This window comes from Equus quagga, chromosome 5 (assembly GCF_021613505.1).
Source record: "Equus quagga isolate Etosha38 chromosome 5, UCLA_HA_Equagga_1.0, whole genome shotgun sequence".
NCBI classification, from domain to species: Eukaryota; Metazoa; Chordata; class Mammalia; order Perissodactyla; family Equidae; genus Equus; species Equus quagga.
The window spans coordinates 63,668,278-63,693,358 of record NC_060271.1 but is presented as its reverse complement, the minus strand read 5'-3'; the positions used below and the strand labels follow the sequence as shown (position 1 = coordinate 63,693,358).

The following is a 25,081-nucleotide window of genomic DNA, read 5'->3' as shown; positions in this document are numbered from 1 at the left end:
GCGGCCCGCGGCCCTGTGCGCGGCGCTGGGTCCCTCCTCCTCACGCTGTGGTGGTTACCCTGTAGCTGTCCGGTTCTCCAGAGGATGATGGATTTTGAGAATCTTTTCTCCAACCCCCCCAACCCGGCCCTCGGCAGAAAACTGGCCACGGACTGTGACGAAAGGTGATCCCCGTCTTTTCATGCCTTGGTCGCAGGGGCCTCAGCTGGGTTCCGCGTCTTGGTTCCGTCTGGAGGCCGCCGGGCCACGTCTGGGCCACGCCGCGAGGTGCCGCGGGCAGCGCGTGGGGCCGTCAGGGCCAGCGCGACAGTCGGACATGGAGAGGTCCTTCTGGGGCGGGGGGATAGGAGCCGCAGTTGGCTTGCAGTTCGGGGGCCGCCGCGGCCGGAGGTGCCCGGAGCCTGGGCGAGGGGAGCGGCGGGGTCCAGGCAGCGATCGGGGCGAGGCGAGGGAGGCTCCAGGATGCCCCAGTCCTCGCGCTCCGGCCCCTCTGCGCCCGGGTAGGGTCCGCCTCCGTGTTCCCATAGCACCTGTGCTTCCTTCCACCAGACGCTACGCTCCTAGAGGGCATAGGTTACTTGTCATTTCTCGCTGACACGTGCTGGGCACTTTAATGTAGAAAAGACGAAACCCTGAGTTCATTAAATGGTGAAGGATAAGTAGCGAGTAGTCTGCCTTTAGTCCACTGATTTGTATCAAAAGACCGTAAAGACCATAATAAAGCAGCAGCACGTTTTGGATTTAATATCTCCTTCAGCTTGAAAATGGAACTAGGCCTAATGGCGCCAATTTATTGATTTCATACTTGGCGACATGTATAGTGTAGTTTGTTTATAGCCAGATATTCATTGTTGTTGTTGTTTTTTCTGAGTTTGAATTGCTAAAAACCATCTTTTCTTCTAAGCCTGGGTCTTTGCCCCAATTTCCCTAAGCCGAAACCGTGACACACATCCTTTATTTCTCTCATCCCCGGTATATGTTATTCTGGTTGATTTTATCGCTCGATATTACTTAAATCTGTTCACTTCTCTCCGTCTTAAATACCTGAATTGAAACTCTTAATTTAGGCTACCACCACTACTACGTGCTTTGCCTGAAGTGTGTTATTTAATCTTCACCAAACCTTTAAGAAAAGATATTATCCTCATTTTTGCAGTTGAGAAAATTGAGGCGCAGGGAGGATAACTTGCCAAGATTACACAGTGTAAGTGGCACAAATAGGATTCAGTTACCCAGACAGTCTTACTCCAGGATCCATGATTTCATCACCATGCTTCTAAGGCAAAATGACTAAAATAAAATAAGACCTATAAATATTGAAAAGAGACAAAAACACTCATTACTCACAGATGATACCATCTACAAAGAAAAACAAGAGGAACCAATTAATAAACTATTACAATACAATAAAAGATGAATTCTGAGTGCAAAGTGAATCATCATCAAGAAGACAGTAGCAGCTATCAGTTTGAAAATGTGTTGGACAGAAGATTACAGTCACAAGAATTTTACTGGACTACATAAAAGACACTTTTGGATTTTTGTCCAAATGTTAGGTGAAGAGTGGTATTGAAGTATGGTGAGCATCTGTGAACTGTGCCTTGTTCTTATGCTTTGCCCATTTTCTCTTTCTTGGTCTTTCTCGTTAAAATTTTAGAATCTCTAGTCTGCAGATATTTTACCCCCAATTTGTGATTTGTCTTTTGACTTTGCCTGTGGCATTATTTTCAGTGCATAAAGATTTTTTGTTTTACATGCAGTCAAATGAATCAGTCTTTTATAGTTTCTGGGGGGTTTTCCCTAGTAATTTTATGATGGGACTACTCATTTATTGAGCATCTGCTATGTATGAGACATTATTCTAGGCCCTGGGGATGTAGCAATAAATAAACAAAAGAGATAAAAATTCCCATACTCATGAGATTTTTATTCTTGGGGCACAAACAATGCCTAAGTGTATAGTAATTTAGGTGATGATAGATGCCATGGAGAAAATGAAAGCCTGGTAGGGAGGTAAGAAGGGAGGATGGTATGGTAGGGAGGCTATGGCTGTTTTAAAGAAGGTACTTAAAGCCTCACTAATAACATTGATAAGTAACATTTGAGTGGAGACCTGAAGGAGATGAGGGAGGTTGACATCTAGTGAGGAGAGTGTTCCATATAAAGGTCCTGAGTTGGGGTGATTGGGTGGTGGGAGCAAAGTAGCCAGAAGGACAACTGGAGTGGAGTAAGAGTGGTAGGACTTGAAGAGAAGTAGGCTTGGGAACAGGTTAGGGGAGGCAGATCATGTAGATTATGGCATCTTGTAGGTGCTATAATAAGGACTTTAGCTTTACCCTGATTGAGATGAGAGGCTGTTGGAGAGTTTTCAGCAGAGAGTGACATTTTAGCAGGGTCATTCTGGTTGTCTTGAGAGTAGAATGTAGAGGGGCAAGAATCACTTGGATCACAGTATTAGTGGCAAGAAGTGGTCAAATATGGACATGTTGAAGATAAACTAGATTTCCTTGCAGACTAGATGGAGGATATGAGAGAGCAGTCAAGGTCAACTTCAAGGTGTTTGATCAGTATCATTAGAAGGATGGAGTTGCTGTTTAAGAGAGCAGGAGGATTAGATCAAGAGTTCAGTTTTGGATATATTAAGATTATGTCTAGTAGATATTCGGGTGGGTATCTTGAATAGGAAGTTGGCACTGCCTGCTTGGGCTCAAATCTCAGTTCCACCATTTACTGTCTGTGACAAGTTACATAAGCTTCCCATAATTCAATTTTCTCATCTATAAAATGGGCTTTTTAACAATAGTGTGTATGTCGTAGGGTTGTTGTGATATGTATAATGTGCATGGAACAGCACCCAGCACAGAGTGAGCATAACGCAAGTGTTAGCTGCTGCTGTTATTGTTGTAGTTATGATTGCTCTAAGGAGAGGTTGCTTCTTATTCCGTAAGATGATTCATTACTGAAAACTAGAGTGATGAAGGTGCACAGTGTTTATTTTATTGGCTCTTGAAATGATGGCTTTCCGTAGAAGGCTCACAACTTGGTACCTCATCTGAAGGATGTAACTCTGAAGCTCTGCCTAGGGACAGATCACTGGTAAACTGCTGCATTGGATGAAGCTGTGAAGCCTGAGTTCCTCTCTAACTTTGAAAGAAGCACAAAGCCACTGTTCACGTTCTTGTGCTGGCAGTGCTTTCTGTTTGTAACATGTTCTTTTGAGAATGTACATGTTGCCTGGTCCTTGCCTTAATCTGGCATATAACTTGTATCTTAAGCTTTTATTCAGCAGTCACTACTTGCTGAGACACACTTGTCTTATTTCCCATCTTCATCTTTTTGGGTTCATTTTTAGTTTTGCTGGAATATCCAAGTAGTTGTCTCAGACAATGTCTATGCATGTTCAACTTCTCAGTCCTTGTGGGTCTGAAAACAACTTTTCTTTTTCATCTCCCACTTGCATATAAGTTTGGCTCTCTCTTGACCTTGGAAGGCGTCCTGTGTTCTACCTGAAATGCTCTTCTCTCTCATGTTCCTCTCGTTTGCTAACTCTTACGTATCTTTTAGGTTCAGCAAACCTCTGGCCCCCAAATCTTGGTTAAGTGTTCCTCATATATGCATGTGTACTTGTCACACTGTATCAAAACTGTTTTCTTTCTTTCTCTCAAGCAGATAGAAAATTCTCAGAAGGCAGGGACAAAGTCTGTCTTTTTCATTGCTGTATCCCAGAATTTAAGGCCCAGGGCCTGGTATCTGGTGGACATTCAGTATTTGTTAATGAATGGAATGATGAATGAATGGGCAATTTATATAGCTGCTAATACTTTAACATTAAGGTTATGTAATCTAAAATTTCAACTTTACTGTTTACTTATAAACATATTTTGACATTTACTGCTCATCATAATTTTGTACCTTATTTCTCTGGAGTATTTGGAGTAGAATTTGAATTTGGAGTTTCTTTGAGGGCAAGTTGAAGATAAGCCAAAGCAGTGAATTTTAATGCTGTGGTATGAACCCTTTTCAGGTTGAAAAAACCCTCTTGTGTTATTTGATATTTTTGCTACAGAATCGATGATGAAATAGATGATACAGAAGTTGAAGAAACACAAGAAGAGAAAATAAAATGGGAAGTAAAACTGGAGTGTGAGCAAATTCCCAAAAAAGTAAGATTAAGTTGGCATATTGAAAAAACAGACAGGAATGGATGTGAGAGATTTATTAGGGATCCTATATTGTCTCATTTTAGTCAGCACTTGACACCCAGTTACTTATCAAGGAAACCTCGTTACATTTTTGAAAAAATTTATCATTCAAGAACTTTGTTGTCATTTAACTTGAACTGTTTTTAGTGCATTGCTTTTTTTTGGTTTTCCCTATTTCTGAAATGGGTTGTAAACTGTTTCAAAAACTTCTTCCTGTTCAAATTAGATCAAAATTTTTAAGGATTTTCATTTACTAATTTAACTAACTTTAGTGATTTATAGTTTAAAGCTTGTGTTAGTTTGCTAGGGCTGCCGTAACAAAGTACCACAAACTGGGTGACTTCAACAGAAATTTATTGTATCATGGTTCTGGAGGCTAGAAGTCCAAGATCAAGGTGTTGGCAGGGTTGGTTCCTCCTGAGCGATGTGAGGAAGAGTCTGTTCCATGCCTCTCCCCTAACTTCTGGTGGTTTGCTGGCAATCTTTGGTCTTCCTTGGCTTGGCTTCCAGAAGCATCACCTTGATCTTTAACTTCATGTTTGAGTGGCGTTCTCCCTGTCTGCATGTGTCTGGGTCTCAATTTCCTCTTTTTTAAAAATTAAAAAAAATTTTTTTTATTTTGAGGAAGATTAGCCCTGAGCCAACATCCACTGCCAATCCTCCTCCCCCTGCTGAGGAAGATTGGCCCCGAGCCCACATCCTGCCCATTCTCCTCCCCCCAACATGTGGGACATCCGCCACAGCATGGCCCACCAAGTGGTGCCATGTCCGCACCCAGGATCCAAACCGGCAAAGCCCGGGCTGCCAAAGCGGAACATGTGAACCCAACCGCTGGGCTACCAGGCCGGCCCAACAATTTCTTCTTTTTATAAAGACACCATTCATGTTGGATTAGAGCCTACCCCAATGACCTCATCTTAATTAATTTCACATGCAATGGCCCTATTAGCAAATAAAGTCACATTGTAAGTACTGGGAGTTAGGACATCAACATAAGAATTTTGGAAGGATACAGTAAATCTATGACAAAGCCATTATCTGCTCCTCTTGTCTCTTTTTTTGCCCTTTTTTTTTTCTCCTGCTTCTCCCAAAAGCCCCCCAGTACATAGCTGTATATTCTAGTTGTAGGTCCTTCTAGTTGTGCTATGTGGGACGCCACCTCAGCATGGATTGGTGAGTGGTGCCATGTCCGTGCCCAGGATATGAACCAGTGAAACCCTGGGCCGCCGAAACACAGTGCGTGAACTTAACCACTTGGCCATGGGGCCAGACCCTCTTTTACTTTTCCTTTTTTTTTTTTTTTTAAAGATTGGCACCTGAGCAACAGCTGTTGCCAATCTTTTTTTTTTTCTGCTTTTTCTCCCCAAATCCCCCTAGTACATAGTTGTATATTTTAATCGTGAGTCCTTCTAGTTGTGGCATGTGGGACACTGCCTCAGCATGGCCTAATGAGTGGTGCCATGTCCGCGACCAGGAGCCCAACTGGCGAAACCCTGGGCAACCGAAGCGGAGCGGGAACTTAACCACTTGGCTCGTGGGCTGGCCCTTTCTGTTTTTTTAATTGTGAAATTTAACACATTACAAAAGAATGGGTTTGAATTGGCAGTGCCTCTCACAAGACGCAAGTAGGCTGTAATATGACACTCTTATACTTTGCTTTATAAAAGGATACAGGACAGAAAAATACGGCACATACAGCATCTTCCTGTCCTCAGGAGGCCTCTCAGCTAGACAAGTATGTAACTTCTTTTGCCCTTTGGGGCATGTATGGCTGCTGTGGACAAGAGCTGAGGTTGACGCTGAAATTGCAGTTTAGATGTCCCACAAATTTTTTTATGCTGTTTTAGTCACATGGGCCCCAGTCCTTCATGCCCCCAATATAAAGTCCCCCAGTCCACGTATAACCCCATACAGGAGATAGACAGATACAACATTCTGTGATTATTTTAAGAAGTTTTGAAGAAACAGTACTGTGAGAAGATAGTCACCTACATGATTCCTAAGTATGCTTGCTTCAGGTGAGGCTCTTTGCTTACAAGTACATAAAACATCAATGGATAGTGTCACAGCTAATTAAAAAGAGAACACCCAGGTAAACACTTTGTAAGTCAAGAAAGCGCATTACCCACAAAGCCTCTATGCCTCCTTTCTCAGTCATATCCCCTTGTTTTCTCCTAGAGATAACTACCATCCTAATTTATATACTGATCACTTCCTTGATCTCTACAGGTTTACTACTAATGCTGTCATCCTTAAGAATACAGTTTTTTCTTGCCTGCTTTTTGCACTGTATGTGTTCTGTTCGTCTTTTTCTCAACATTATATTTATAAGATACATAGATATTGTGGTATATACTTGTTTGTTTTCTTAGCTGCATGGTATTTCATTATTTGAATGTACTGGATTCTCTTGTTGGTAGATATTTGGTCTGATTCCCATATTTGGCGGTTATGGGTAATGCTGCTGCATTCTTTCAGTTGTATCCTGCTGCACATGTACTCTGCATTTACCTAGGGGAGGAACTGCTGAGTCCAAGACAATAAGCATCTTTACCTTTACTGCAATGCCGCACTGTATTCCAGAGTGGTTCTACTGATTTTTATTCCCAGAGGCAGTGTATGAGAGACTGTTTCTCCTGCTCCACACTTGATATTGTGACCTTTGTTATTTATTGCTTTCTGGTGAGGTATGTCATTGTAATTTAGTTTGCATTTTCTTGATTACTATTGAGATGGAGTATTTTTTCATATATTTGTCCATTTGGATTTCTCTTTTTTTGTGCCTGTTCATGTCTTTTTGTCCCTTTTTGTTTGTTTGTCTGTGGTTGTTTTTTTCTTGTAGTTCTTTATTCTGGATATAAGGGGATTTTTCCTTTCATTGTGGATTACGTGTTGTAAATATCTGCTCATTTTGTAGTTTTCTTTCCACTCAATGGATTTTTTTTTTTGAGGAAGATTAGCCCTGAGCCAGCTACTGCCAATCTTCCTCTTTTTGCTGAGGAAGACTGGCCCTGAGCTATGCCCATCTTCCTCTACTTTATATGTGGGACGCCTACCACAGCATGGCTTTTGCCAAGCAGTGCCATGTCCGCACCTGGGATCCGAACCGGTGAACCCCAAGCCTCTGAGAAGCAGAATGTGCAAACTTAACTGCTGTGCCACTGGGCCGGCCCCTCTACTCAGTGGATTTTCTGATAAAAAGTTTCTAATTTTAATATATTCGTTTATTAATCTTTTCTTTTGTAGTTAGCGCTTTATGTGTTTTATTTAAATATCCTGAGATAATAAAAATATTTTCCTACAGTGTCTTCTAAAAGCTTTAATATTTTGCCTTTTGCATTTAAGTTTATAATCACTTAAATTGACTTTATAGTCACTTTAAATTGATTTTTGTGTATATGTATACAGTGAGGTGGGGGGGACCAAATTTTATTTTACCTTTTTTTTTTTCATTATCATACACCATTGTTCCAGCACCATTCATTAGGGGAAAAGAACTGTCTTTTCCCTCACAGGTGTCCAGTGTCACTGTTGTCAAAAACCAAGTGTTTGTGTTCAGGTGGGTCTGTTTCTGGACTGTGTTCTCTGGCACTGGGGTATTTGTCTCTTCCCCCAGGACCCCACTGTGTTAATTACTACAGTGTTATGATGAGTTTGGAAATCAGGTAAGCAAGTCCTCTCACCTTGTTTTTCTTCTTTAAGTGTCTTGTCTGTTCTTAGCATTTCCATATAAACTTTAGAATCTCCTTGCCAAATTCCACAGGACATCCTAGTGGGATTTTCATTGGGAATGCATTGAATCTATAGATCATTTGGGGGAGAACTGAGATCTTTAGAATATTGAATTGTGCGATCTAAGGTCCTCTTTAATTTCTCTCAACGGTATTTTATAATTTTCTTTGTAGATGCCTTACATCTTATATACCTTTTGTTAGATTTATTGCTAGCTGTTTGATGAGGCTACTGTAAATTATATCTTTTTTTGAGTATTGTTTTCTAACTGTAGGTTTCTTATTTGGCTGATGTACACTGTTATACAGGAATGCATGGAATTAAACTTTTGAGTTCTTGTTAACGTTTCTGAAAATATCTTGAATTTTTCCTCATAGTTGATAGGTAGTTTGGCTGAAATAGAATTAAGTTTGAGATTGTTGCTCCCTTTTCTTCTCCTATCCAGTGTTGCTGACGTGAAGTCTTACCAATCTGCTTCTAGTTCCTTTGTAAGTATCCTGTTCTCTCTGGAAGCTTTTAGGTTCTCTTTAATTCTTGGTGTTCTTAAAGATTGTGAATCTTTCTTCATTCATTGTGCTTAGTATTTGGTGAGACTCTTCACTCATACTCTTCATATATGAGGCATATCTTTTCTTATTTTTATTTTCTTTGTCTTTTTTCTTTATATTTAAGAAAGTTCCTCTATTTCTACTTTTCTTTATTTTGTAAATCGTAATTTTACTATTAGCGTTCTTTCTTGTTCTCTGTTTTGTTGTTTTAACTTTCTAGGATTTTTTAAGATATAATAACATCTTGAATATCTTTGGGTTTTTTTTTTTTTTAAATTTTTGAGTTCTTTTCTTTCGCTTGAATCATATTTGTTTCTTCTGGATCAGTTTTTCTCTTTTTTTCCCGCTGCTTTTTTGTTTTATTCTCCAGATGAGGAGTCAGTAAACATTTTCTTTAAAGGACAAAATAGCAAATATTTTAGGCTTTGCAAGCCAAGAAGCAAAATTGAGGATATCATGTAATATAATATAATGAGAGAGAGAGAAAACAAATTTACACAACTTTTTTATTGACATAATTTAACATATAATAATAATTGAGTTTTTGTAATATGGATTTACTAATGAGAAGAATGGGATTCTTCTTTTGGGGATAATAATTTAATTGGCGTTCAAAGTTAGTGTTCCTTATCAAAATTGATTGCAAAGATTCATCTGTTAATGCTCATCTGTAGTTAGAGTCTATACATTTCAGCTTTCAAGATGTCTTTTCACTACAGATAGTTCACCAGCTAAATACTCTTATTAGTTCACCAGCATGATTTTCATTGAATGTATTCATTGCTTGGAAGGCATTTGTAGAATTTTATTAGATTCTTCTCTTGAGGTTTGTCTCTTAGCGTGTCATTACGTTGCAGATTAATCACTCCAGTTGAGGGTTAGGTAGTAACTCTGCAGTTGCACAGTTAAATGGATTTTGGAATGGCAGTTTCCTTTGCTCTTGCCTTAAAGTCTGAAAAACTCTGCAGGAACTGTAGTTTGAGCCTGGAAACTATATCTGCTGCAAATTTGTGTGGGAGTGGAGGTCTTGCTTCTAGTTTTAACTTTGGACAGCATAGTGATACTGAGCAGAATCAGTAACATCTGTCCACTCATCAAGAGCCAAGGAAAACAACTTGATATAATTCTTCTTCTTTTTTTAATTATCTAAGTTTCTCCAGATTGCCTCCTGTCTTTGAGCACCTGCTCTTGCCAACAGGCCAATTGTCTTAAACAGCTTTATTTTCTCTGGAAGTTTCTTCAAGTGCTATAATCAGACATGATTTAATTAACTCACCATCAGCTTCTTTGATTGGCAAACAAGTGAGCCACTCAGAAAGTTACTTTGCAGCCTCTTTTTCATTTTTTATTTTTGTAAAGAAATAATTCTGTGGTGAGATATTTTGTTTATGTTTTCAAATTTTTCTGACCACTGCTTTCCTGTGAGTTGGGACTATTGTGATGAATGCTTAATACTGTAATGTCAACATATATTATGTTCTTTCAGCACTACTGTAGTATCATTACCTAATAACCATAATGCTTTTCCATCTAATTTGACAATAAAATAATCTTCATTTCACTGTACCCTAAATACATGGCATTCAAAGCCTTCTTTTCATGTTTTGACATGGTTGGTATGCACTGGTAATGAAAAAAAATGACATGGTGTGGTGATATGTGAGGTACTCAAAATGCTGTCAAGTTATAACTGTCATTGAAATTTATAGTGCACTCAGCATCAGTGTAAAGTGATGAGAGAGCTATAGCCATATATGGTCTCTTTTGCAGTTACTTTGCTGTTGTAGTGTGAAAGCAGCCCGTATAATATGTAAATAAATGAGCATGGCTGTATTCCAATAAAACTTTATTTATGGATGCTGAAATGTGGATTTTATATAATTTTCGTGTGTGTGGATAGGTAGGTTTACAGCAGCATAGTAATTCTTAACCTTTGTGCTATGCATCCCCTTTGGTAGTCTGGTGAAGCCCATTGGCCTCTTCTCAGAATAATATTTTTAACTGTATAAAATAAAATATGTTGGATTACAAAGGAAATTGATTTTATTGAAATACAGTTATCAAAATATTAAAAAGCTGGGGCCGGCCCCGTGGCCGAGTGGTTAAGTTTGTGCGCTCTGCTTTGGCGGCCCAGGGTTTCGCTGGTTCAGATCCTGAGTGTGGACATGGCACCGCTCATTAGGCCACGTTGAGGTGGTGTCTGACATACCACAACTAGAAGGACTCACACCTAAAATATAGAACTATGTACCTAGGGGATTTGGGGACAAAAAGCAGAAAAAAAAATATTAAAAAGCAAATGCGATAAGAGTAATATGTTCTTTATTAAAGCACTAAGATCCAGCAGTACAAAATTATTGTAATTTTGACATAGTGATGAACACAAAAGATATTTTGAGATCTGCAGCAACTATAATGCCATATATGAAAGTAGCTGTGATTTCTGTTGGTGACAGTTGCAGGTGCTGCTGCTACTACTGTGGTTTGTTGCCTGTGTTCAAAACAGAAGAAAATGCTAAATGTCAATTTAGAGGTTGATGAAAATATTATGTGATTTTTATTCCCATCCAAGTTCATTGAATTCTTTCCATAGACCCTTGGGGAAGGGTCTCTGGACAGCAAGGTCAGAACCTCTGTTGTAGGGTGAGTGGATGGAGTGTTTTCCTGGTGGGGGCTGCTCCCAGATGCTAGAAGGTGGAGGATTTCACTCTGGGGTCTTAGCACTCACACAAGAAGACTTGGCTTTTATCAGACATTTTCTTCACTTCCTTTGGAGAACAGCCCTCTGTTTTTACCAGAGTAACTTTCTGTTGGTGTTCTGGTGAGGGATGGGGCAGAGAGAATTTGTTGTAATAGTTTTGTCTGTTTTTATGTAGAAGTTTAATGCATCCCCATTTATAGCCCCATTTCCCACACTTTAACCTAAGCCCAACTTCCAGATTATAACTTGCTTTTTGTTTATCAAAAATTTACCAAGAATTTGTTGAACTCTTGTCAGTTACTCATAAATGTACTTCATATCCCCCTATACACTATTGTGGATCTATTAATTTCTGTACTTTTATTTCTGTGGAATCTCAGGAGGTCATACTAGTTCAATAAACCACTCTGAATCAAAAGCAAGAAAATCTTTTACTTAAAAAACAAAAAACTTTAATTAGACTCTTTTATAAAAGGGAAAAAAGTTGTAATATCATGTTTGTATACTTTCTAAATTATATAGACACCAAAACAAACATCAAAGCAATGAGTTTATCGCTAGCTGCACGAAGGAAAGTATTTAAACAATCGTTTGTATTTTGTGTATTTTGGTGCCCTCTGAAAAGAATATCAATTAGAATCATCTCCAGTGTATAATAAAACGACCTAGTTGATGATTGTCCTGGTTTTATTAATGTTACCAAGTTATCTCTTCTTTTTTTTAAGATTTTATTTTTTTAACTTTTCCTTCTCCCCAAAGCCTCCCAGTACATAGATATGTATTTTAGTTGTGGGTCCTTCTAGTTGTGGCATGTGGGACGCTGCCTCAGCGTGGCTTGATGAGCAGTGCCATGTCCGTGCCCAGGATCTGAACTGGCGAAACCCTGGGCCGCTGAAGTGGAGTGCACTAACTTAACCACTTGGTCATGGGGCCGGCCCCAAGTTAGCTCTTCATTTAATACAAATAAATCAAACATGTTATTACTTAGAATAAAAGGGATCTGCTTCAGTACTGTAGGCCTACATGTTTTGTACAAGGGGGGCACTTAATCACTCATTTGGACTCTTGTAATATTTTCATTCAGATACGCTGAGTAGGATCTCATCTCTGTGTGTTTAGCTAAGTTAAACTGTGGGGGAGCTATTTTGTATTGAATGATTTTTTTGGTTCTGCCTGTGCCGACTAAATAAAGTTAAAGGCCAAAACCAAGGTAAACAAAATAATGATCACAGGAATCTGCCAACATTTCATAAAGGACAAGGTAGTGCTCTTTTTGACTTTGTGAGCCATATAGTCTTTGTCACACTAAGCAGCCGTAGATAATACATGAATGAATGGGTATGACCGTGTTCTAGCAAAACTTTATTTACAAAAACAGGAGGCCAGGATGACATTTGCCACCCCGACCAGAAGTTATGTTTACAAGTTTGCTCTATGATATTAGTTGGGGAAAATGTGCCCTTTCTTGAGGAACTTGGTGGCCTGAAGATTGTGGGATTGGTTGGTGGTCTTGTCTGGTGTCATGCAGGTAAGGTGTACAGTGAGACCATTATCAGGTTAGGAAACTTTCTTGGCTTGTTTGGATTCTTCAAGCAGGGAGCACATTCATTTTCCAGGCCTACGACCAATCCTCTGGTGGTACGACTCCTAGCTTTGATGTTAACCATCAGAGGTAAACCATTGAATTGGACCACCTATATTTTATAGTAGGGATTCGTCTGTTTTGTTTTTTGTTTGTTTTGAGTTTGCTGCCTTTATCAGTTATGTGAAAGTAGATAAGAGACCAGGCCCGAAAGCATGCTCTGGAGCAGGATCACTGGCCAATTTAATCATAGATATGTCATCTCTTCCTGACATCAAAATAGGAGCCCTTTGACAGTTGGACATTTTTTTTTAAATAAACTTTTTAATTGAAATGTAGCATACATATTAATTATAATTATGGACCTTGATACACCTGTGTCACCAAGTATAGACACCTATGTAACCAATACTTGGACATTTTTATACACAGAGTGCTTTAAGTTGTCTGCTATGATCACCTCACGTGGCTCCAGGGTCAGCTGCCATACCTGGGTTCTGTTCCAGTGGGTGCCTGTGTTTGCAGCTGTCACCCTGGAGCAGCTCCAACAACAGAGTTAGAAAACAGTTTCTGAAAGTGAAGTTAACTTGTTTACAGAGAACAGGGCAATTCTTTCTTCCTTGTCATTGCTGCCACCTCCTCTGCCACCAGTGCTGTGAGTTATAGGAAAACGAATAGGCTTTGCTAGCTGTGATATATCTTAGTATAGTAGATTTTCCGCTGGACAATTACAGTTTATTTGCTCTTTTATCAGATGATGAGTTATTGTATTAAACCGTTTAAAAGTATAGTATAGTCGATGCAAAGGGAGAAATAAAATGTGAACTATAATACTGTAATTCCTTTGTATCAAATAATTAAGATTTGGAGGTTTAGTCTTAATTCAGTAAAGTACATAGTATACAAATCAGAATCTTCCCTCAAATTATGTTTACGGATGAATATGTCATGCTGGCTCTTTTTTTTTTTAATTCTGGGAAATTTCAAATACATGAGATTGGAAAGAACCGTATATGAACCCCATGTGCCCATCACCCAACCTTAACAATGATTAATTCATGGCCAGTCTTTGTTTCTTCTTTATATGAGATTGTTTTATTGTTTTGACTCATACTAGGTTTTTAAAATTGAAAATTTAATTTTTACTTAGTCTAGGCACTCAGGAAACTCTACAGCATCATCGAAGAATTTGCCACATAGAAAATCAAGAAGTAAAGACTATGATGTGTACAGTGATAATGATATCTGCAGTCAGGAATCAGAAGATAATTTTGCTAAAGAGCTTCAACAGTATATACAAGCTAAAGAAATGGCAAATGCTGCTCAATCCTTACCATTTCCTGAAGAATCTACGAAGAAAGAGGGAGTGAAGGATTCCCAAAAAGGTAAGGGTCAAACTATTTTATCATAGAAGGTTTATCTAGAGAAGCAATCACAGGTGCCCACACAGGGACTTGGGGGGGAGATTTTTTCCTGCATTGTATCTCATGATAACATCATGGTTTTCATGGATGTTTACACCAGATGTGAGCTTGCATGGCCTGAGACACCCCGCATCCCCCTGCTGAGACCTGGATACTCAGTGTATAGGTGCTCAGTTTGCAGGAGGAGCCAAGAAAGCAGGGTGGGTATCAAAGACCATGACTGCTTTGAAAGGGAGAATGCTAAATCCCTGGCGTCTGCCTGTACGGAGGACCCAATATGCCTGTTTGTATTGCTGTTGTCTAAAGAGGAATTGACTTTATGTCAAGGTTGTTAGTGTGTCAGACTAAACTCAGAAATACATGCTTTTAGATTAGTAAAATGAAATTTAGCCATAGATATGAGGACAAATGACAATTGTAAATAAAATTCTTCATCCTCTCATTTTTTATACTTTTCTCCCCCTCTTTAAATGTTTTTCTGTTTAAAATGGGTCTGTGGATGAATTTAATCTATATTAAATGTTTTCAGTGAAGAACCTGACAGTAATATATGAGGTCATTTTGAACATGTGAAGCTCTTACTATGATAGTGCTGCGGCCATTCCTAATTAGATCCATCATACTTGAACACTTCCAAAGGATTTGGCTTGTGGCTAGCAAGATGGATTTCGTTAATTATCTTGCTTTTGTTCTGATAGTAGCTTATATATTTTCACAAAGAATGAATTGGGGATCCAGAAAATATTGATTCTTTTTTTGGTCTCTTAATCACAGAGTTTCTAGAAAGACAGGTCAGCATCATACCGGTTTTCACTCACCAAGCGAAAGAGAACTTTTCTTGGATTATTATAGAATATACTTCTTAAGAACTGCCATTGTACTTGTATGTCATCTTTAAAGTTAACTTTCCTGGTTTTAGCTGTTAAACAAAAGAATAAAAACCTTAAAGCTGTTCGCAAGAATGGTAAACAGAAGAAAATGAAGCGAAAATGGCCTGGCACTGGAGACAAAGGACCAAATGCTTCATTGAAGAACAGTGGCTCACAAGAACAGGTACAAGACTGTATGCATGGAGGAGGACACCTGCGTGCTGTTGGAATTTTGTGTTACACCTCAGTGACAAGCCTTGTACAAGATGAGGGTTATCCGATGGTGGAAATCTCTTCTTCCCAGCAGTGGGCTCTCCATGTTCTTCCTTCTCCCTGTTGCAGCTGCCTTCCCTCTCACTCGCCAGCTGCCAGCACCCATTTTAAGCCTTAGTGTTGTGCCTGTTGCCCCTGAATACATGCATACAGCCCCTTGATTTTTGAGTGTTGTATTGTCAATGACTATGGAAAAACAGAGGAAGCAGGAGAAGATTAATAGCCATGAGGACATTTCAAAGGCCACAGAATCTCACAAAGTTTCTACTGTTATGGTCCCTGATTTATTGCTTTTTGACTCCCTCTTGAAATTAAAAATGAGTATTTCTGAATATTGGCCTTACCAAACACCACCTACCCTCCTGGTATTTTGATTTTGCTTTGTAGAAGTTGTTCTTTCTTGGTCTGCACATGTAATAAGGATACAACAAAAAGTGACTACTCTGGACTCTGCTTTTCTGAGGGCTTCCAAACTGGATGGCAACGTTTTTTGTTAGGCTTGGTCCAGGAGGCAAGGGTTAAGGGTGGTAAAATATTAGAAGTACCAAATATTATAGATTGAAACATATTTATATAAAATGTTGCCCTGCCTCCATATTTAACAAATGAGGAATCTGAAGCCCTAGGGTTCAGGTAACTGCCCATGGTTACACAGGCCAGGCCAGGGCTAGAACTTTGTTTCCTGATCACTGGTCAGTATTCCCTTTCATTTGGTTTATGTTGGCTCAAATGATTATTCAACTGACAGCCCTTTTACATGAGGAACAAATTGTAAACTTATATGTTAGAATTTAATAACATAATCAAATAAAACCAAAGATATAGACCAACACATATTTATATGACATAATTTTGATGGTACTAAGTAGAAATTTGACATTGCAAAGCGGATCACCTAAATGTACATCTTTGCATGTACTGAATTCCTAAATCTATATTCAGAAATCTGGTATGCAGAAGTTGTAAGTTGTACCACAAGTTAACGCACCAAAAGTGATTTATGTTTCTAAAGAGCTAAATGTATTATGAAATTCCCCTTTTGTTTTTGTATAAAAGTTCCCTTTGTTTTTATACTTTTACTACCAACTTTGAGGGTGTATTTCCAGTTTGGTTTGTTGATTTGAGCTGGTCAGTATACTTAGCTCACACCAGTGACCATCTCATTGAAATTAAAGATTACACTGCTTTGCATTCACCTTATGATTTCCAGTGTTGTCTCCATTGTTCTAAAGAGGCTTGTTCTTAGACTTTGCTTTTTATCACAAGTAGTAGCACTTTCATTTTTTAAATTTTTATTGATTTTTGAAGGGCAAAGTATAATAAAATATTCACATTGCACCAACACTAATGTTCAATGATGGAATGCTATTGAAACTGACAAAGCATTTGTTTTTCAACTGATAGAAAAGTCCGAATCTTACACACGAAGGCCAATTTAGAAGAGCCACTTTTTAATGTTTTCAAGGTGGTTTAAAATAATTTTGTGCAGTGGAATAAAATATTTAATTTTCTGTTTCTTATATCTAGTTTTTTGTTTTTGTTTTCAAAGGATGGTAAACCTAAAGAGAAGCAGCAGCAAGTGAGAATGAGCCAGGCGTTCATCAACCAACACACAGTGGAACGCAAGGGAAAACAAATTTGTAAATATTTTCTTGAAAGGAAATGTATTAAGGTATAAAAAAATGTGTAAGCAAAAATGTACTAAAATGTAAGGTGTGGCAAAAATGTACTAAAATGAGCTCCTGTTTCCATTAGATACTCTAAAAGCATACCTGTGTGTTTTTAAAACTGCTTCCTTCTGGGAAAGGTCCAATTAAAAAGTTTTACTGAAATATTCTTTTATGTTTAAGAAAGTGGATAATTTCTTGGAAATGCTTTTTGTTAAAAATGTTTAGGACTCAACAAAATGTTAAGCAGATATAATTATAAGATAGCTCATTAAGAATTAAATTGTGCTGGTTCTAAGGCTTTGTTTTTCTCTGGAGTCATTTGCTTATGGAAAGTTTTTTAGGAATTGTAATGACTTAACTATGAGAAATAATGGCTTTTCCTTCTTTCTTTTGGCCCAGGGAGACCAATGTAAATTTGATCATGATGCAGAAATAGAGAAGAAAAAGGAAATGTGTAAGTTTTATGTACAAGGATATTGTACCAGAGGTGAAAACTGTCTGTATTTGCATAATATCCTTTATCACAAGATATAGTAACTTTACTTTTCATAAATATTTACATAAAAATTTTAAATGTGTAAAATTTTGAATGAAACCAGAGTTTTAGCTATGGCAAAATTATGTTATTCAAGCCTGACTCAGCCTCAAAGTGATTAAATTGTACACAGAACTTTTTCCCAAGAAAGAGAAGAGGGATTCTTTAGAAATTCTCTCAGTTGAAGATCCTTTCTACTCAACCTGGGTAGTAGCATAGCAGGTTCAAGAGGCCTAGTCAAGTCTCAGAACAACTTTGTCAGAATTTCTGCTGTGACATTTGATAATTGAATCTGTATTTATATAAGCTACTTCATAAAAAGAGGCAAGAATTGCATAATTTGGGAATACTTGTTTTCTGTGTATTCTGTGCCGTATAAAGGTTGTTACTTAATTTGAAGAACAACTCAAACTCTTCAGTGCAAACAGCACAGATATGTTGTAAAAACATGGAACATAAACATTTTAGGGTAATAGCATGTCATCACAAAAGTTGTTTTCCTTCAGTCATTCAGTACAAGGAATCTCAAATTCTAACTTGAGAATTTATTTCTAAAAAACAATATTGAAGTTGTATAAATTGATTCTGTTTTAAACAAGCCTAAATATGAAGGATCCAGATTTGTAAGACATATCATTGTCATTGGCTTTAATTCCTCTACCCCAAAAGAATGCTTTAAAAATAATCACACTTCAAAGTATTTAAAACACATCCCTTTCTTGTATCAGTGAAACATACATGTAGTCTATTATAAGAATGGATATAAAGGAAAAGGCATCCTGTGATAGCCAATACACTTGATGTATGTAATCATCCTAAAATTAGATTTTTCATGTTACCCAATTAATAATTATCATATTTTAAGTAAAAAAGTCCATGTTTCTACTGGTAGGAAAGGCCTTTACATAGGAAAAGGAAGTCATTAAATCAAGAACAGATTATTTTAGTTGGATTTAAAATTGTTCTTTTCCTTAACATTTGGGTTACATGAATATCCCTGCAAGTTTTACCATACAGGAGCAAAGTGTTATCAGGGAGAATATTGCAAGTTTTCACATGCTCCACTGACTGCTGAAACACAAGAACTGTTGGCTAAAGTAAGTACCATTTTAATTTTTTTCTTTTTTTAAAGAGTATGTGTGAACAAAGGGTGAGTGTTTGAAAAGATAACGGTTCTTTAAGGAGAATGCCTCATAGCTTAGCATATAGGATATATCAGGGCTAATAATGTAAGAATTTACTTCAGTTTAGAAGATTATTATTCATATGTATATTTTTCCTTGTAGCTTAACGGAAAATTTGTACTTATTGCTAGTATAAATTGGAATGGTCTTAAAACCTTCAGTGTAGTTAGCAACCTTAGTAGCTAAGCTAACCAAAGGAAAACAAAGCAAATAGGAAAAACTGCTCCTGTTATACCTTTAGAGGCAAAGTTAAGGATCATTGGTTGATAAATATTTTAGAGTTACATCAAAGTTTACTCAAATAGTTATTTCAAAGTTTTCTTTAAATATTCTTTCAGTCTGTGAGAAAAGATAATTGAAAAATAATAGTTGTTTATGTTTTTTATTTTCCCATATGTTAGTTGGAGCTAGTCTCTTCAAAATTAAATTGAAATATAAGTGAAAATAAAAGATTTCTTTTAAAACCAAACTATACCATCTTATTGCAGAAGTTCCCTTGACCATGTGCTGCAAATATGAGGTCAGAGGTGCTTATTTCTGATATTTTTAGGTTGTAAAATATGAAGGGTTACCCTGGAATTAGAAGCCATACCAAATATTTGGCTGTTTAGTATTATGAAATATATATGGAAAAAATGATATATGTAAAAGTGGTTTTCAGTTCCTTTTATAGTAAATATTGTTAGATGATTACTAGAATGAATATTATTGGAATTATTGAAAAGTTACAAGAGTATGCTGATGTACCTGCCTTAGATTTTAATGCATAAAAATGATTATGTGATTTCTTTTTCATATTAGGTTTTGGATACTGAAAAGAAGTCATCATGAAAATAAAATACATAAAAAAGGTAAAATTAGAATTTAGCACTGTTTTTTTTTTGAGGAAGACTAGCCCTGAGCTAACTACTTCCAATCCTCTTCTTTTTGCTGAGGAAGACTGGCCCTGAGCTAACATCCATGCCCATCTTCCTCTACTTTATATGTGGGACGCCTACCACAGTATGGCATGCCAAGTGGTGCCATGTCCGCACCCGGGATGCAAACTGGTGAACCCCAGGCCGCTGAAGTGGAACATGCGCACTTAACTGCTGTGCCACTGGGCCAGCCCCTAGCACATTTTTTTTCCCTGAAACATCTCTAGAAGTTGGCATGGAAACATAGGGCTTTTTCTATTTTCTTCAACAGAAGTCTTTTTCTCTCTTCCCCCCTACTGAAAAAAATCCATGTGTATGGAATATCTTTCCATTTCTTTATGTCATCATCGATTTCTTTCATGGTGTCTTATAGTGTTCATTCTACAGGTCTTTCACCTCCTTGGTTAAATTTATTCCTAGATATTTTATTCTTTTTGTTGTGACTGTAAATGGGATTGTATTCGTGAGTTCTCTTTCTGTTAGTTTGTTATTAGAGTATAGAAATGCAACTGATTTTTGTAAGTTGATTTTGTACCCTGCAACTTTGCTGTAGTTGTTGATTATTTCTAATAGTTTTCTGATGGATTTTTTAGGGTTTTCTATATATAAAATAATGTTGTCTGTGAACAGTGAGAGTTTCACTTCTTCATTGCCTATTTGGATTCCTTTTATTTCTTTTTCTTGCCTAATTGCTCTGGCCAAAACTTCCAGTACTGTGTTGAGTAAGAGTGGACACCCTTGTCTTGCTCCTGTTCTCAGAGGGATTGCTTTTAGTTTTACCCCATTGAGTATGATGTTGGCTGTGGGTTTGTCATATATGGCCTTTATTCTGTTGAGGTACTTTCCTTCTATACCCATTTTATTGAGTTTTTATCATAAATGGATGTTGGTTCTTGTCAAATTCTTTCTCAGCATCTGTTGAGATGATCATGTGGCTTTTATTCCTCATTTTGTTACTGTGGTGTATCACATTGATTGATTTGCAGATGTTGAACCACTCCTGTGTCCCTGGTATAAATCCCATTTGATCATGGTGTATGATCCTTTTGATGTATTGGGGTATTCAGTTTGCCAATATTTTGTTGAGGATTTTCGCATCTATGTTCAGCAGCAATAGTGGTCTATAATTTTCCCTCTTTGTGATGTTATTGTCTGGCTTTGGGATCAGGGTGATGTTAGCCTCATAAAAAGTGTTAGGAAATGTTCTGTCATCTTCAATTTTTTTGGAATAGTTTGAGAAGGAGAGGCATTAAATCTTCCTTGAATGTTTGGTAGAATTTTCCAGAGAAGCCATCTGAACCTGGACTTTTATTTTGGGGAGGTTTTTGAGTACTGTTTCAATCTCTTTACTTGTGATGGTCTCTTCAGATTATTTCTTCTTGGTTCAGTTTTGGGAGGTTATATGAGTCTAAGAATTTATGCATTTCTTCTAGATTGTCCAGTTTGTTGGCATATAGTTTTTCATAGTATTCTTTTATAATCCTTTGTATTTCTGTGGTATCTGTTGTAATGTCTCCTCTTTTCATCTCTGATTTTATTTATTTGAGCCTTCTCTTTATCTTAGTGAGTCTGGCTAAGGGTTTGTCAGTTTCGTTTATCTTCCCAAAAAAACAGCTCTTAGTTTCATTGATCCTTTCTAATGCTTTTTGGTTTCAATTTCATTTATTTCTGCTCTTATCTTTATTATTTTCCTCCTCCTGCTGACTTTGGCCTTTGTTTGTTTATCTTTTTCTAGTTCTGTTAGGTTTAGTTTTAGGTTGCTTCTTTGAGATTTTTCTTGTTTGTTAAGGTGGGCTTGAATTGCTGTGAATTTCCCTCTTAGGACTGCTTTTGCTGTATCCTGTATGAGTTGGTATGGTGTATATTCATTTTCATTTGTCTCCAGATATTTTTTGATTTCTCCTTTAATTTCTTCAATGGTCCATTGGTTGTTCAGTAGCATGTTTAGTCTACGCATTTGTCACTTTCCCAGCTTTTTTCTTATAGTTGATTTCCAATTTCATAGGATTATGATGAGAAAAGATGCTTGATATGATTTCAGTCTTAAATTTTTTGAGTCTTGCCTTGTTTCCCAACATATGGTCTACCTTTGAGAATGTTCCATGTGTACTTGAGAAGAATGTGTATTCTGCTGATTTTGGATGGAGTTTTCTATATATATTGATTAAGTCCATCTGGTCTAGTTTTTTAATTTAGTTCCACTATTTCCTTGTTGACTTTCTGTCTGGTTGATTTATCTGTTGATGAAAGTGGGATGTTAAGGTCCCCTACTGTTACTGTGTTGCTGTTAATATCTCCTTTTAGCTCAATTAATAGTTGCTTTGTGTACTCTGGTGCTCCTGTATTAGGTACATATATATTTATTAAGTTTTATGTCCTTTTGATGGAATCTCCCTTTATCATTATATATTGTCCCTCTTTGTCTCTCATTGCCTTTTTTATCTTGTAGTCTACTTTATCTAATATAAGTATGGCAACACCTGCTTTCTTTATTTGCCGTTAGCTTGGAGTATCATCTTCCATCTCTTCACTTTAAGCCTGTGTTTGTCTCTAGAGCTGAGATGTGTTTCCTGGAGGCAGCATGTTATTGGGTCTTGTTTTTTAATCCATCTAGCCACTCTGTATTTTTTGATGGGAGAATTCAATCCATTTACATTTAGAGTGATCATTGATATATGAGAGCTTAATGCTGCCCTTTTGTCACTTGTTTTCTGGTTATTCTGTATTTCTCTTGTTTCTCATCCCATGTATTTCAGACTGCCAATTCAGTTTGATGGCTCTCTATGATGGTTTTCTCTTTATGTATCATTTGTGTCTCTGTTCTGATTTTTTCTTTAGTGGTTACCATGAGGTTTGTATAAAAGATCTTGTAGATGAGATACCTCATTTTCTTATCTTTTTTTATGAGGAAGATGAGCCCTCAGCTATCATCTGCCGCCAGTCCTCTTTTTGCTGAGGAAGATTGGCCCTGAGCTAACATCTGTGCCCTTATTCCTCTATTTTATATGTGGGACACCTGCCACAACATGGCTTGATAAGAGGTGCTAGGTCTGCACAGAATCCAAACTGGCGAACCCCTGGCCACCGAAGCAAAGCTCACAAACTTAACTGCTGCACCACCTGGTCGGCCCTGTTAGTCCATTTTCTGATAGCCTCTTGTCTCCTAGTGTCTAAGCTATCTTTCCTCTGCCCTGTCTAAGCTATTGTTGTCGCAACTTAATCTGTTTCGTCTGTGTTTGTTGTTAAAATGAAGTGATTATATTTATTCTTGATATCTTCCTTTCCTTTATCTTTAATGGTATAATTAAGTGTTTGCCAATCTGTTCTGATAGAGACTTGCAATGATGTTGTCTGTCTCTTTTTCTCCTTGCTCAAGGCTTTGTAAAAACCATTCTTTTTTTTTCAGGTATGAGAGTCTTATTGATTATATCTTGTAGGGGGTTCTTGCGGTGATAAACTCCCTCAGCTTTTGTTCATCTGGGAAAATTTTTATTTCTCCATCATTTCTGAAAGCTATTTTCACTGGATAGAGTATTATTGGCTGAAGGTTTTTGTCTTTCAGAATTTTGAATATATCATTCCACTCTCTCCTAGCCTGTAAGGTTTCTGCTGAGAAATCTGCTGAAAGCCTTATAGGGGTTCCTTTCTAGGTTATGTTCTTCTGTCTTGCTTCCCGTAATATTTTTTCTTTGTCATTGACTTTTGCCAGTTTTACTAATATATGCCTTGGAGAAACTTTTTACATTGATGTAATTAAGAGTTCTGTTAGTTTCTGTCACTTGTAATTCCAGCTCCTTATCCTGGTTTGGGAAGTTCTCAGCTATTCTTTCTTTGTACCACCTCATTATCATTATTATTTCTTTGTAGAAAATCCTTTTTCCCTCTCTTCTCCCTCTAGAATACCTATAATCCGTATGTTGCATTTCCTAATTGAGTCAGAGATTTATTGGAGAATTTGTTCATTTCTGTTTAGTCTTAGTTCTCTCTCCTCCACCATCTGAAGCATTTCTATATTTCCAACCTTTAAATTGGTAGTTCTGTCCTTTATAATATCAGCTCTGTTATTTAAGGACTTCAGATTTTTCTTTATCTCATTCATTGTGTTTTTCATCTCCACCATTTCTGATTGGTTTTTCTTTATAGTTTCAATCTCTTTTGTGAAGAATTACCTCTGTTCATTAATTTTGTTCCTGATTTCATTTAACTGTCTTTCTGAGTTCTCTTGTAACTCATTGAGTGTTTTTTTTTATGATAGCTACTTTGAATTCTCTGTCATTTAGTTTCTAGATTTCTGTGCCTTCAGGATTGATTTCTGGGTGTTTGTCTTCTTTCTCCTGGTCTGGATTATTAATATACTTCTTCATACTATTTGATGGGGTGGATTTATATCTTCACATGGTGATACTGTCTAGTTGCAGATTCCACCTGCTGCCACTGGGTGGGGTCAGGCAGGAGCCGTGTATTCTGAGCCTGCTGTGATCCTTGTCAGCTGTGCCTGTCCAAGCCTGGGCCACTCCTTGAGACCACAGTGGCCCTGCAGGCTCTCCAACCGAATGGACAAGCGATCACATGGGGGCTCACGTCTGCTGCTGCCTGCTCTCCTGGTCCTCCCGAGATATGCTCCACCCTTCGGGGCCTCAGCGGTACTATAGGCATTCATGGCAGCCAGTAACTCGTTTGCCTGGGGGTGCAGATCCGGGTCCGTCTCCACCTGGGTGGCACCAGCTGTTGTGCTTGGTGGGTGGGACCTCCCTACTGGGTCAGAGCCAGAGCCACTCCCTGGGACTGCGGCAGTACTGTGGGCTCTTCCACTAGACAAGAAAGTGATCACACAGGGGCTCAGGGCTGCTGCCGCTTGCTTCTACAGTCCCGACAAGATGCATTCCCTGTTTGAGGGCTGCAGTGGTACTATTCGTGGTGGGTGGGAACTCTTTCACCTGGGTGCACAGATCCACCGCTGTCTCCTCCTGTGTCATTGTGCTTGGTGGGCAGGGCCTCCTCACTGGGTTTGAACCTGTGCCACTCCCTGGGGACTGCAGTGGCACTGTGGGCTCTCCCACCAGACAAGAAAGCAGTCACGTTGGGGCTCAGGGCTGCTGTCACCTGTTCCTGCACTCGTGCCGAGGCGTGTTCCCACCCTTGGGGCTGCAGCGGTGCTGTGGGTGCTCCAGCCAGGAGTGCAGTCACACGTGTGTACAGGGCTGCCACGGGGCTGGAGAGTGCTCACCTGTTTCCACCACCTCCCCAGAGGGTAGTCCATCCACCTCAGATGTATAGCTGCATGGTTCTCTCAGGTGTCCTGATGTGCTGTCTGGGTATCCTCTGCTGATCAATGAATGTCCCTTTAGTTGTAATTTAAAGGGGGAAAGACAAAAGGAACTGCTCACTCTGCTGTGTTGCTGATGTCGCTGTCCTAAATTTTCTTTTTGTATATAGATATCCAT

The 25,081-nt window shown here is 38.2% G+C and overlaps 1 protein-coding gene across 5 annotated transcripts in view; it reads left to right on the top strand.

Annotated features, from left to right (window-relative positions):
* ZC3H8 (zinc finger CCCH-type containing 8) overlaps positions 1-25,081 on the top strand; it is a 36,935-nt gene continuing 11,854 nt past the window's right edge. For 3 of the 5 annotated variants that reach the window (XM_046663198.1, XM_046663199.1, XM_046663200.1), the window contains exons 1-8: positions 1-164; positions 4,067-4,163; positions 13,916-14,150; positions 15,109-15,242; positions 16,881-17,003; positions 17,401-17,512; positions 18,524-18,633; positions 19,522-19,571. In XM_046663198.1, the coding sequence (XP_046519154.1) occupies positions 85-164; positions 4,067-4,163; positions 13,916-14,150; positions 15,109-15,242; positions 16,881-17,003; positions 17,401-17,512; positions 18,524-18,633; positions 19,522-19,551 (921 nt within the window). In that variant the 5' untranslated portion in view covers positions 1-84 and the 3' untranslated portion in view covers positions 19,552-19,571. Of the gene's footprint in view, positions 165-4,066; positions 4,164-13,915; positions 14,151-15,108; positions 15,243-16,880; positions 17,004-17,400; positions 17,513-18,523; positions 18,634-19,521; positions 19,572-25,081 lie in introns of those variants that run through there. The other 2 variants (XM_046663201.1, XM_046663202.1) reach the window with 2 other exon arrangements.